The sequence below is a fragment of the Myxocyprinus asiaticus genome, chromosome 15 (assembly GCF_019703515.2).
Source record: "Myxocyprinus asiaticus isolate MX2 ecotype Aquarium Trade chromosome 15, UBuf_Myxa_2, whole genome shotgun sequence".
NCBI lineage: Eukaryota > Metazoa > Chordata > Actinopteri > Cypriniformes > Catostomidae > Myxocyprinus > Myxocyprinus asiaticus.
In genome coordinates this window covers 27,087,142-27,100,164 of record NC_059358.1, presented here as the reverse complement: position 1 = coordinate 27,100,164, position 13,023 = coordinate 27,087,142, and the positions used below count along the sequence as shown (strand labels likewise).

The 13,023-nt window shown below is 39.7% G+C and overlaps 1 protein-coding gene across 3 annotated transcripts in view; it reads right to left on the bottom strand.

Moving 5' to 3' along the window:
* The window catches only part of LOC127452606 (nectin-2-like), a 114,178-nt gene that overhangs the window by 57,434 nt on the left and 43,721 nt on the right, over positions 1 to 13,023 (bottom strand). For all 3 annotated transcript variants that reach the window (XM_051718206.1, XM_051718207.1, XM_051718205.1), the window contains exons 2-6: positions 12,820 to 12,929; positions 12,430 to 12,682; positions 9,945 to 10,241; positions 9,403 to 9,520; positions 7,630 to 7,778 (exon numbers count right to left, since the gene is read on the bottom strand). In XM_051718206.1, the coding sequence (XP_051574166.1) occupies positions 7,630 to 7,778; positions 9,403 to 9,520; positions 9,945 to 10,241; positions 12,430 to 12,682; positions 12,820 to 12,929 (927 nt within the window). The remainder of the gene's footprint in view (positions 1 to 7,629; positions 7,779 to 9,402; positions 9,521 to 9,944; positions 10,242 to 12,429; positions 12,683 to 12,819; positions 12,930 to 13,023) is intronic.

Genomic DNA, 13,023 nt, shown 5'->3' with positions numbered 1-13,023 from the left:
AAGCTACATGAAAGGGAAATGAGAGGTCAAATGTTTAAAGGGATAGTTCATCCAAAAATCTATTATCATTCACTCACACTCATGTTGTTTCAAACTTGTATGACTTTCTTCTGTGGAACTCAAAAGTGGAAATTCTGAAGACTGTGCTTGTCACTCTTTTCAATACAATTACAATTAATGGGGAAGGAAGCTTTCATGCTTCAAAAAGAACACAAAAAGCACCATAAAAGTAATCCACATGACTTGTGCATTATATTCCAAGTCTTCTGAAGCCATACAATTGCTTTCTGTGAGAAAAAGACAAAAATTTCAGTCGTTATACACTGATAATCTTCCCCTCCAGTGAGTTCTTAACTCTAGAACTGCTGCGACCAGATCATTAAATCAGGGAGTTAAACAGATCAGCCCAATTTGTGAACGAATCATTTAGACTGCTTTTGTGAACCAGATCAACTGATTCATTGAAAAGATACATTTAAAACAATGATTACCGGTAATTCAAAAATAGGACATCACAACTTCTCTCATGAACGCTACAAGGAGAGCTAGGGTGGATCTCAAGATTTTCAGTGAATAACTTATATTTAGTTTGTTCATCACACAGTTATTGTACGATAGCACTTTTATGATACTTTTATGGTGCTTTTGCATTTTTTTTTTACGCTTAAAGTGCTCTAGTCCCCGTTCATTGTAAAAGCATGAAAATAAAGTGACCAGCACATTATTCAAAATATCTTCTTTTGTGTACCATGTAAGAACTTAATACAGTTTGGAACAACATAAGAATTTTCATTTTTGGATTAACTAAATCTATAAGAGATGGAGGGGGGAATGATTTCCAGTTCCTTAGACTCTGCTGCAGTAACTATAAGTGCAAATACTGTATGTATATGTATGTGTGTGTGTGTGTGTGTGTGTGTGTGTGTGTGTGTATGCATGTGTGTGTGTGTGTGTGTGTGTGCGTGCTTGCATGCTGGTGCACGTGGGAAGGTGACATTTCTGTCCAATTCCTTGAGGGGAACTTCTTTTTATAAGGCCAGTTTGCAGAGATCACACCGCACAATAAAGAGGGAAACACAGCACCAACATGCAGCCTCAACATACAACAGAGGAGAGAGGATGATAGACAAATGGACGCATGGCTTGTTGATGGATGGATAGACAGACGGATGAGAGAAGGGAAGGAGTATGAGAGGAGGCTTGGATTGACAGGGGGAGAGAGCAGACAGACACATCAGCCTTGAAGCCACAAATACACAACAGCACACAGCAGCTTCTCCTCACTGCCCGATGAGTGGGTGTGTGTATGTGTGTGTGAGAGAGACGAAAAGAGTGTGTGAAGACGTGACTAGCACTGCTGAAAGAGAGCAATGCATGTGTTAGCACACACACACAAGCAAACATGCACAAGCAAATGCCACACTCCACACAAAACAAACATCATTGATCAAAACTCTTATCTTATTAATTGATTGTCAACTCACACTTTTTCTTGAGTATCTCACACTAGGGTCGCACAATTAATTGAAGGAATAATCGAGATTACAGTTACAGCTTTCACAATAAACTTTTCATGAAAAGTGCCAACTACACATTCCATAAAAGCCCATTCCCGATGTTAAAATTAGTTGTTTTTTTGCTGTGGTTAAGCATGGTAATTAAACACAGACATGTCCGTTTCTCATCTGTGTGCAATTTATTAAAAATGTGAAAAATACTGTTTATCATGCAACGAAGAGGCACAATATGAAGTATAAATAAGGGATAATGTACAGTCAGCCGGTTGTTAGTTCAAAATAAACTCCGACAGGGTGATCAGGATCCCAACACGAAGTGGAGGGGTCTTGCATCACTCTGAAGGGGTTTATTTTGTGATAACAACAGCCAGACTGTACATTATCCCACTTATTGCATGGCTACTAACTAAATAAATACATGGACGTAAAATATTGATTTGTATTGAAATTTTTTGATTATGTGGCAAGAAAGAAATCGCTGAACAGCTGAAATTCACCTCCGGTTTGTGTCTGTTGGTGTTTATTTTGTAATTAATGAACATCTGACTGCACACTGTGTATCTTATTACAAGACTAATTGCCAAATAAATAAATAAATGCACATGAAACGTTGATTTGAGTTGAAATTATTTTATTAGCTTACTTGTAGGGAATGCACAGTGATCCGAGAAGCAGGAAAGATGGCTAGCTAACACCCAGATAGCACCATTGACCAATCAGAATCGAGTATTCAAGAGAGCCGTGTAATAATGATGTATAAAAAAGCAATTAAGTAATTCAGGAACACAGTTCTCAGCTTGTTTAGTATGTACTGCTTACATAAAGAACGTTACACAAATTAAGTATCTTAACTGAAATTCTACCAATAAAAATTAATCTAACCAACAGGGAAATAATACACACTTATGATTTTTGTCATAATCCTGCACAAAGACACATCTAACTAAGGAGGTATTCGAATGTCTTGGTGCTTCAGTCACCATTTTCCCTGTTAGCCACCCAATGTGGTCTTGTCTCTCCTACACACACACCTACACACACAAACACACACCGTCACCTCCCACTCTTTCATGTTGTTCTGATCTTTGAATCAATCTCTCGCTGCCTGCCCTAGTCCACTGAATTATACATGACAGTCTGATCATATAGCAGCCACACACACACACACCCCTAAATGATTTGATTACTGTAAGACTTTATGCTCACATACAAAACAGCATTGAAGGAAGTCAAGTCATTTTTATTTGTATAGCTCTTTTCACAACACACATCGTTTCAAAGCAGCTTTACAGAAAATCATGCATTAATAGAAAATGAAACTGTAATATCTATAAAGACTTAAGAGTCATCATTGTGTAGTTTGATTAAATATGATTGTAAAATGTGTATAGAAATTAAATTATTAAATAGTAATTGTATTTAGGACCCCAGTGAGCAAGCCAAAGGCGACTGTGGCAAGGAACACTAAACTCCATAAGATGTTGGTTAATGGAGAAAAATAACCTAGACAAAAATAATGTTTGTTTTAAACTGCAACAGATTTCAAGCATTCTCCACTGAGGGCAACAACAATCAGAACTATATTCGTACATTTTCTGAAGAAAATGTGGGTGTCGCTTGCCTGTGCAAAAGTCACAATGCTAGGACGTTGTTATGAGTTTGCTAGGGTGGTTTTTCTCCATGCACAAACTGCACAAGCTAACTACTTTGGGCCTGAAACATACTCAAATACATGAACGCTTCTACTGTAAAAATGTCAGACCACAATACACATTCCCTTTAAAGTGCACTATAGCGGACATTAACACAAACTGTTTTCATCTATGGTCAATTTTCTCATTCAAGTGAACTACTGTCATGGTGGAGCAACAGGTTACAGCTAGCAGCCTAAATAATAATGCATCCAGGTTAATTGCACAAACATTTGATAACAATATCATCCACTTTAGTATTGAGGTTTGTTCCTGCCACACCAAGGCAAGAGCGCAAACACGTCCAACGGGACAGTGCATTTGCAATACGTTGGCCAAGCATTTGAGAACTTGCGTACTGAATGTTTCTGGCCTTCAGAATGAGCAATAGCAATAGAGCTGTTTGCCTTAGCAATCACAACTAATTATAATTATTTTGTTAAAAAAAAAAAATTTCCTTCAAGCATTGGCAGGATATTAATAAATGTACATATTAGAGCTCTGAAAGAGTCTAAGTGAATGGCTGAATGAAGTGGATGAATGAAGCCTTCGTTTTCTAGCTTTTTTTTCAAGTAGAGGAGAGGGGGGAAAAAATCAATCACTTCTGAATGCTTCACTTCCTTTTCTATTCTTTTTTTCTGACACACCATTGGACAGGAGAGAGAGGGACAAGGCAGAAAAGGAGATTTTTTTTTTCATGGCAGCTGGACCAAGAACATGGCAAAATCTTCAGAGTTGAAAATGAATTGGGGGGTGGGGTGAGGGAGAGAGGGAGGTTGAATCTGGGTTGGCCTTGCCTGCCTGAGAGCTACATCAGGCCGAGAGCTAAGAAGTGATTTGGATTGGAAGTTGGATTCTCGGCTCTGGCTGAGGTTCCTGCCCACAAGCAGAGGTGGACTTCAAAAACATGCTTGGAGGTATCTCTGTACCGCACGCTCACTTTCAGGAGAAACACAGAGACAAGATATGTGCGGGCCGACCTTAGTCGCCATGGAGATTGTTGCTGGGAGCGAAGACCACAATGCAACCGGGAAGGTAGAGGCCATTTCATGGCTGTCAACATGGCTGCATTTAAGCGTGCCACTTCACAGTTAACCAACACTTCCCCAGCACTCAATTGCACCTGCCTGCTCACCGCAAAGCACATCTCTCTCCACAGCTACTCGCACATGAAATCCTACACTTCACTAGTGTAGGTCACAATGATCGACTAGTTTATTAGTCATCCAACAACCGACTAGTTAATTAGTAAGTTAGTTTATCTACATGTTTTCTTATTTTTTTCAGATATTTGTAGCACCGGTGCTTTAATTAGACTGCTTGCAGTGTGTTGTGCTACACCTGTTAGACTGTTTGCTTGGTAAAACCCTCTTGGAAAAGTTACATCTTTAAATTCATCCCCTTTAAAGCAATGCCGCTACAACCATACGCATTGAGACAAACAGCTTTGGCTGTTGAGTTGCGCCTTGTGCTGTTTATTAAGCATCCCACCATGGGCGTTGTGGTTTTAAGAAGCCATGTTAAGTTTAAAATAGTCCATTTATAAATGCATATCGAGATCCCCGCATTATGTTCCATTCCACTGCACACCATCTAGCTGTTTTTTAATGCGTCTTATGTAAACAGCCACTAAGAAACGCGTCCAAATGGATCACGTGATTCCAAAACCATTCTTATTGAACAGTGATTCTTAAAGACTGCAAATGTCAACTAAACTACTGTCCCAAACTAATTTTAGCATTTGTCTGCAAAGCATAGCCTAGATGTCCAGGTTGCCCACTGCAGTTGGTACATTTACATATGCAGTTATAATCAAGCTACAGCAGCTTTTTGCATAGTTGAGCTTCAGACTTTATCTATCTATCCAAGTGCACGACACAATGCACAATCGAATATTTGAAGAAAGGATGACAAATACACAGAGTTGAAAACACATCGTGAGTTACTTGTCTTTCGGAGCATGTGTATAACTCAGAGGCCAATTGTGGTCCCAAAACTGTGTTTACAAGCTGGACGAAACCAAGCTACAATCACATTATCTAGATCTGTAAGTCAGACTTAAATCGGACAAATTGTATGATTTCAGTTGGACAAAAGCATTTACATGAATAATTATTGTTTTAGTCTGACAGTAATTGAACTTTGCAAGTGCATGTAAACGTACTGAGTGGCTGGTGAAAAAGGTGTTTATGTGAGTGTTTATTTCCCTCCCTGTTTGCATTATGAGGCTGATTAGCATTTTTCATTCTCTCAGTCCAGGAGATTCTCACTCTTCCTTTGATAGAGGAGTGGAGGATAAGAGGCTGGAAGCTGAAACAGCAGAGAGTGACTTATCCTCGCCGAGAGCCTCTTTTGGGGGAGATGGTCGCAGAAGGAGGGTGGGGGATGGCAGGTTTGGAAGGCACAGAAGTGATTGGCTCAAGAGAGTTTGAAGCAGAGCCGAAGAGATGAAGGATGAAAGTGATGCGGATGGAAGAGTAGAGGATAAAGGATGCACGTGTGATGGGGGAGACGAGGGAGAGCCGCATGTTCTCAGGGGGGGTTAAATGCCACCAGCATTCATCCGCTCCACCCTCCTCTCTTCCTGCTTGTCCTTTCTCGCTTTCCCTCCATTAGATTATTGGTCACACCAAAAGAGGGGGGAAGGCAAGACATTGTTAGTATACAGTGTTTGGTAAGTACTGTAGGAGATTTTTTTTTCCCCCGAATGAGCAAAGTACTGCCTTAAAGCAAAGATATGTTGACGTGTGAGAGAGAGAGACCAAAAAGAGGGAGATAGAGGAAGGTAGAGAGATTTAAAACCAAAGTTGTGAGAGTAAAGCACCTTTTCTCCCCATTATATAGATCCATACCCTTGCTCGGCACTAAAGAAGCTCAGTCCCTCCGCAGTCAACCATGTCTATATTTCATTCCATCAGCCTGTCACAAGACATCAGAATGGGCCAGAAAAGCCCAGGAAAAAAGCCAAGAGAGAGATGAGTTTGGATCACATGACAGTGATCAAACAGCACTCACCCTGGACGTGTTCAAGGGCAGGCAGGCGGAGTTTATTTAGCATTCAGAGGTCAGAAATTCTACCCAAATCCACCTAAACACTGTCCAAATACAGATGCACACAACCTAACCCCACTTCAACGATGTTAAAGGGATAGTTCACCCAAAAATGAAAATTCTACTCATTTACTCACCCTCATGGCATCCCAGATGTGTATGACTTTCTTCTACAGAACACAAATTATGATTTTTTGAAGAATATTTCAGCTCTGTAGGTCCATATAATTCAAGTGAATGTGTGCCAAAAGTTTGATGCTCCAAAAAGCACATTAAGGCAGCATAAAAGTAATCCATACGACTACGATTTTTCTCCCTGCCCAGTAGGGGACGATATGCATGAAGAATGTGAATCACCAAAAATACAAGCAGAAGAATGTAAAAGTGATCTGTTTCTCACCAACAACTATCATATCTCTTCTGAAGACATGGATTTAAACTCTGGAATCTTATGGATTACTTTTATGCTGATTTATGTGAATTTTGGAGCTTCAAAATTCTGGCCACCATTCACTTGCATTGTATGGACCAAAAGAGCTGAGGTATTCTTCTAAAAATCTTCATTTGAGTTCAGCAAATAAAAGAAAGTCATACACATCTGGGATGGTGAGTAAATTATGGGAGTCAATTTCATTTATGGGGGACCAATTCCTTTAATATCATCAACAAATTAACTGACAAAAATATATTTTTTTGATTTTGACATGAATAATGAAGACGAGGTGAAAAAGATGCCTCATGACTATAATTAAACAATTTTAATTAATACTTACTATTGACGAAAATACGGCAAGAACAAAATCAACACGGCAAGATTTTTTAGAAGAAAAATGTTAGTTACGCGCAAGTCAGAATGTGAATAGAAACTCACATTGAGAATACAAAAATATTAAGATACTACATGTCATGAAGTATCCTAAACGGTCTCTAAAACACAGAAAATTAGTAACAGTCTCTAAAGCATGTAGGACTTCATAATTCCACATTACTGTAAATTACTCATGAAATTATTTTTGTCTACTAAAATATGCTATTTCAGCTGTGTCACAGTTTGAGACATATTACTCCAGATCCAAAAAAGCCCAGACAAAAGGAAACCACAGAGTCACAAAAAGACCACATGCACAAAGGGCTGACAGTGCATGCAGAGGCTGAAGTAAAAAAAAAAGTGACAAACAGCACACAGACAGACAAGAAATGTGCCAACAAACTGCCTTATGTAAAGCTCTTGAAATCTAAAGGGCCTGAAATCTAGCTGCTAATTTGCCCAACTTATGTCCCCTGTCACCACCTAACACTCAAGTGTAAGTGCATCTGTGTGATGAATAACCCACAAGAGACCACGCAATGTCTTGTGCAGACAGACTCACCTCTTACAAGGATGGTGACCTGATCTCTGCCAGATCCCAGACTGTTCCTGACCTCACAGATGAAGGTGGTGTTGATGCTGTCGTCAACCTTCACCACAGCAAGACGATTCTCCTGCACCTGCACTGTGTCAGGCATCAGTCCCGACAAACTGTGGGACAACATTCACACAACATTAGCAACATTAACCTTTTAAGAACATTTCACCATTTTAACCACAAAAAATAATTTTGACTAGTCCCTCCTTTTCTTTAAAAAAAAGCAAAAATCAAGGTACTAACAGTGGAAGTGAATGGGGCACATTTTTGGAGGATTTAAAGGGCAGAAATATGATTAATTACATAATTCTTCTGTTAAAACTTGGTTAAGTTCACACAGTCAGTGTTTTTGATAGACAACAGTATTTACTTACAGGTGTGAGTCTTGAAATGTCCCATTCATATAACACCTTACAGTAGCGACTCGAATACTTTCTGTATGAATGAACAACCAAAGTCACAACCATTTTCTAACAGCTGTAACCATAGTGATAGTGACTAAAGATGGCGTCGTCCATAACACCGGCATGTCTTATAACAATTGCCGCTGCATAATTAAATAAATTAGTCCAACTGAGGCGTGAATTCATTCATCAGATCATAATTAACTGACAGCGGCTTTGAATGCTTTTTAACCGAGTGCAGAGCGCAGCTTTTGTGTCGCGCGGCTCGCACCCGTGAGCACTGCAGCCGAAGGAAGACAGCGGCAGATGACACACAGCTCATCTCTGGGTTCACGAAACCCCACGTAAAACACACAAGACACACGTGTATACAGTGCAGTGTCTCTCACTGTACATGACGTAACTAACAACTAGTTGTCCAGTGTGGTTTCGTTCACACAGCACAGGATTGCAGAGAATGCGGTTGTGAGACCAGAAAATTTGCGGGTGTGAGTTCGGTTATAGAATGCGGTTTTCAGTCTCGTAAATTGCCGAACTGTGTGTGAACGTAACCGTATTAAGCACTCAAAACAGGTCTCTGACAACCGTATTCTGCTGCTGAGTGAACGTGGCCCTTGTGTATTATTTGAGCTGAAAAAATGTGTGCAAATCTAAGTTTTTACGGTCGGTTTAGAATGTTATTGTTTACAGCGTTACGTCGTCATGGCAAGTTGTAAAACAGAGAATAACTTTATACAGAAATGGTTAGTAAGTGATTTTATTACACTAAATCACGTTAACGCACATATTGTTTACGTTTAGTGGTTATAATTTTGAAACAGTGAATATTTTAACATTTAAGGATTGGCCATATTCACTTCCATTGTAAGTGCCTCACTGTAACCCAGAGATTTGCTTTTATTACAGAAAAGAAGGGACAAGATTAAGCTTCACTGGTATTGAACCTGAAACTTGAGGTTTTCAAGTGAATTATTTCATAAAAAGAAAATGATAAGATAAATATAAATGATAAATAAAATGATAAAACTTTTCAAAACTAGGAAAAAGCATTCAGGCACTTTTTGATTGCCAAACCTATTGAAACATTTCCATAGTTCTGGTTACTCTGTTAGGGCACCTATGCAAACTTTATGCAAACAGGGTGTGCTAAACAGGAAAAGTAAGTTCTGATAAAAGTTTTATAGAATTGTTTGTTTGCAGATGCCACTTGGATTGATATTTCCCCATCCAAGGAAATTCATACATTTTTAAGTGTGTCATACAATAAGTGTCCAAACAACACTGAATTTGGGCCACTGTAATCTGAATGGGCAGAAGCAAAGGAAATGCTCACGTTCTCCAGGTGACAGTGGTGGGGGCGGGGTTTCCATCTGCCTGACAAGTCAAAAACGCACTTGTCCGACCCTTGTACCAGTTGTTATCATACCCAACAATCTGCACCTGGGGAGGATCTGAGACAGAGAGAGAATGATTGAATTGGTGGATCGAACGACTCTGCCAAAGCTTTTCTGAATGATAACTAGACTTCATGAAGGAGTTTAGCCTTGAAGAACTGAAGTCTTCAGCAAATCAAACACTAATACGGTTAGTCAGCAAACTACATGATTCTAGATGACCTCATTGGCCTTTATCTTGTGTTGCTGGTATAACCAGCACTGTAATGCCTTGGGGTAATTTGCTTCATGACCATTACTAATATCTGGAATATTCTGTAGATACATTAGTGGCTGTAGATACATTATTGGCTGGACCAGTTTAGACGTGACTCACTACAAAGCAATTTCTCAACTGCAGAAATAGGGCTGCAGTCAGCAATTGAGTAATTTGGATCAGTGCTCATGTATTTGATGGTCTGATTAAAAACTGAAGTCTTACATTCAACAGTAAGCTTCATTGGGAAGGTCTCGGGTTGGGGCATGGTTCGATGTGACACCACGCAGCTGATGTCTTTGCCGTTATCCGAGGGTTGTGGTATCAACATGTACTCGCTCTGGACGGAGACCGTGTTATCTGAATTGTCCGTCTTCACCGGTGTCGTCGCGTTTCCATTAACCGTTGTGGTCCAAGAAATGGTTGCTGCTGGACGGCCATTGGACGATTCACAGCGTGCCACGATGACCGGGGTATTGCCAGCGTTAACTGTGACGGTAGTAGCCATGTTCCTTGGTTTAGCTGTGGGACAGAGAGAGAGGGAGAGCTTGACCTTTATTTCGTGGTATACTTGAGTGAGGGAGGATGAGAAGAGGAGGGAGGAGGATGAGGAAAGGAAGTGGAGAAGGGAAGATCAGAGCTTGGCTTGTCCTGCCACACACTAGCACAGCGCTCACATTGTACTCAGGTTTTGCTCGTAGAAAGTAATCAAAGTGAGGGAAAGGAGAAAGCAGGGGAGACGGAGAACGACAAGGGAGCGACGGCCTCTCAGTATGATAAGCAGGAAGATCAATAGAACAGAGAGAGAGAGGAGGAGGGAAGGCAAGTGAAAGCCCGGTCAAGGTTACTACCACATTTCACACACATTAAAAGCAGGACAATTGATCTGACAATACCATTTATAAATCCCCTTTAAGCCTGCAAACGGACACTGACATGAGCATGTGCACACACACAAATATGCTCTTAGGAGCAAAATGGGGCTGCAACTAATGGCTGTTTTATAATAAATTATTGACAGATTAATTAATCTGTTTTTTTCAGATGAATTGATTAATCAATTAAAAATGGGTTATTTTAAAATGGGTATCTGTGACACATTTGAAGCCATTGTAAAATGACTATAAATGCACATAAGTGACGACAAATGTATAAATGTATAAATGCATGCTATATAGTTTGATATGTTCATCTAGCGCAGGGGTTCTCAACGGCCCAGTGGGCGTTCAAAGAATTCCAGGGGGCGCTAAGAGCAAATTAGTAGAGAAGGGGGCGTTAGGTTACAAATGGGGGGCGTTTATCAGTCATGTTAATCAAATCTATCGTGAAGTTCCTGTTTGCATTAAAATGTTTATCTAGACTCCATTATACGGGTTGGTATGCATTTGTACCGCAGTTCATCTGATTCTGAAATCTAGCGACGCATCTGAAGTATCTGGTTTAGCAGCGTCAAATAGACAGAGGAACTCACAACCTCCGCTAATGCACCTGTATGGCTCTGTAGGTGGATACGGCTCAATCGACAGAGCAGCGCGAGCGCAAAGCAGGTGCCATTTTTACACACAGACTGGTCTCGAGCTCCTAAACGTGCACCTCTGATCATTGCAGCGTTGCGAGAACCACTAAGAAGCACAAAAAACATCTGAATTCGGCACAGAATTCTACATGACCACCCTTAAAACTGTACTTTAGGAAGAAACAGATTCATAATACATCTTATCATATCACTACTTCAGCTCTATTGAATTTGTCATAGGCTACATTAGGGGAGTGAGGGAATATAATAAATGTTTGTTACAACTTTTAAATGTTTATATTTTGTATTTATTGTTTTTACCTGTTTAGAGTAGGCCTACTTTTTGTAATTACAAAAATGCCATAATTTGTTTTATAGAAATCATGTAACATCTAACCATGGTAGTGAAGAAGATCCATGCTTCCATGTGCTTACTATGGTCTTGTTACAAATACCACTGTTAAAACTATAAAAATAAATAAATACATTAAAATGCAAGGTCAAATGCAAAATACACTTTTTTTTTTTTTTAGATGAAATAGAAATAGAAATTCCAAGAGATGACTCATTTGAATCAATAAGAACCTGATGAAAGGAGTTCCAACTCTTATAGATGTTATAGATAGTCTTACTGTTGTTGATACCATTAAATTTACATCTACATCCAACACAAAATCAATGCTATAATGTAGAATAAGCATTTCAGTGGGACAAAATATGTAATAATATTGGTCTTTTCACTTATGTTTTTTAATATAATAACAATACCACTTTTATTATTTGTTTCTGTCTTCACATTTTCATTTTATAGGCCCCAGATATAGAAAGCTTGCATAGACATGCAAGCTTTCTTATGCGTAAGCCTGCTGAATTTATTAACAAAACTTTAAAATTAGGGAATGAAGTGGGGGGGCGTCATTCATCAAAAAAAAGGTTGAGAACCACTGGTCTAGCACGTTTAAATAGAAAAACAACTGAAAACCAACACAGACGGACGCAACACATGCGCCCCACATTCGGTGTGAATGGCCCCTTACTGTCATTATTTCCTTTGAATCCCGTAAACAAATAATCAATAATTAAATTTGTTGTCAAATCATTTTATTATTCATCATTTTATCGTTTGTATTGATTTTTTGTTGCAGCCCTGAAATCATTTCCTATCGTGTGTGTTCCTATCTTTATCACACTCACCCAGCATGATCAACGAAGAGACGCCCTGTTCATTGCCGGAAGGGTAGGTGGCATATTCGCAGATGTATCGGCCCTCGTCAGTCATTTTCACATCTCTGATTTGAATGGACGGATTGTCCAGAGAAGGCGAGTTTGACAAAAAACTGACACGCCCTGCAACAGGGGATTGGGTTGGGTAACTGACCCCAAAATTTGGATGGAAAACTGCAATGTTGGTTCGCTCTCCTTCGGAGGGTTCAAGGATCCATGACACCTACATGCCAGAGAACACATGGATGTTTGCCCATCAGAATGCTTCACAAGTTCTTACCATGAAATAAACTACTATTGTTCATTAGGTTTGTTGGCTCTACTTAAGATTGGCAGGAAGCGTAACAGTTGATTTCAGACCTGAGTGAGCTGGGTCCCGCCCGGGTTTGGAAACTGGCACCGCAGTGTCACCGTCTGACCTGGATATGACACGACTTCTGGCTCCACCCTCACTCGCTGAGCCAATGACCCTGGAAAGACAAATGAGAAAACACTGTGAGAACAGGAATTCAAATAAACTTAATTTAAATTCAGTAATTTAACTTAACTTAAATTAAATTCAGT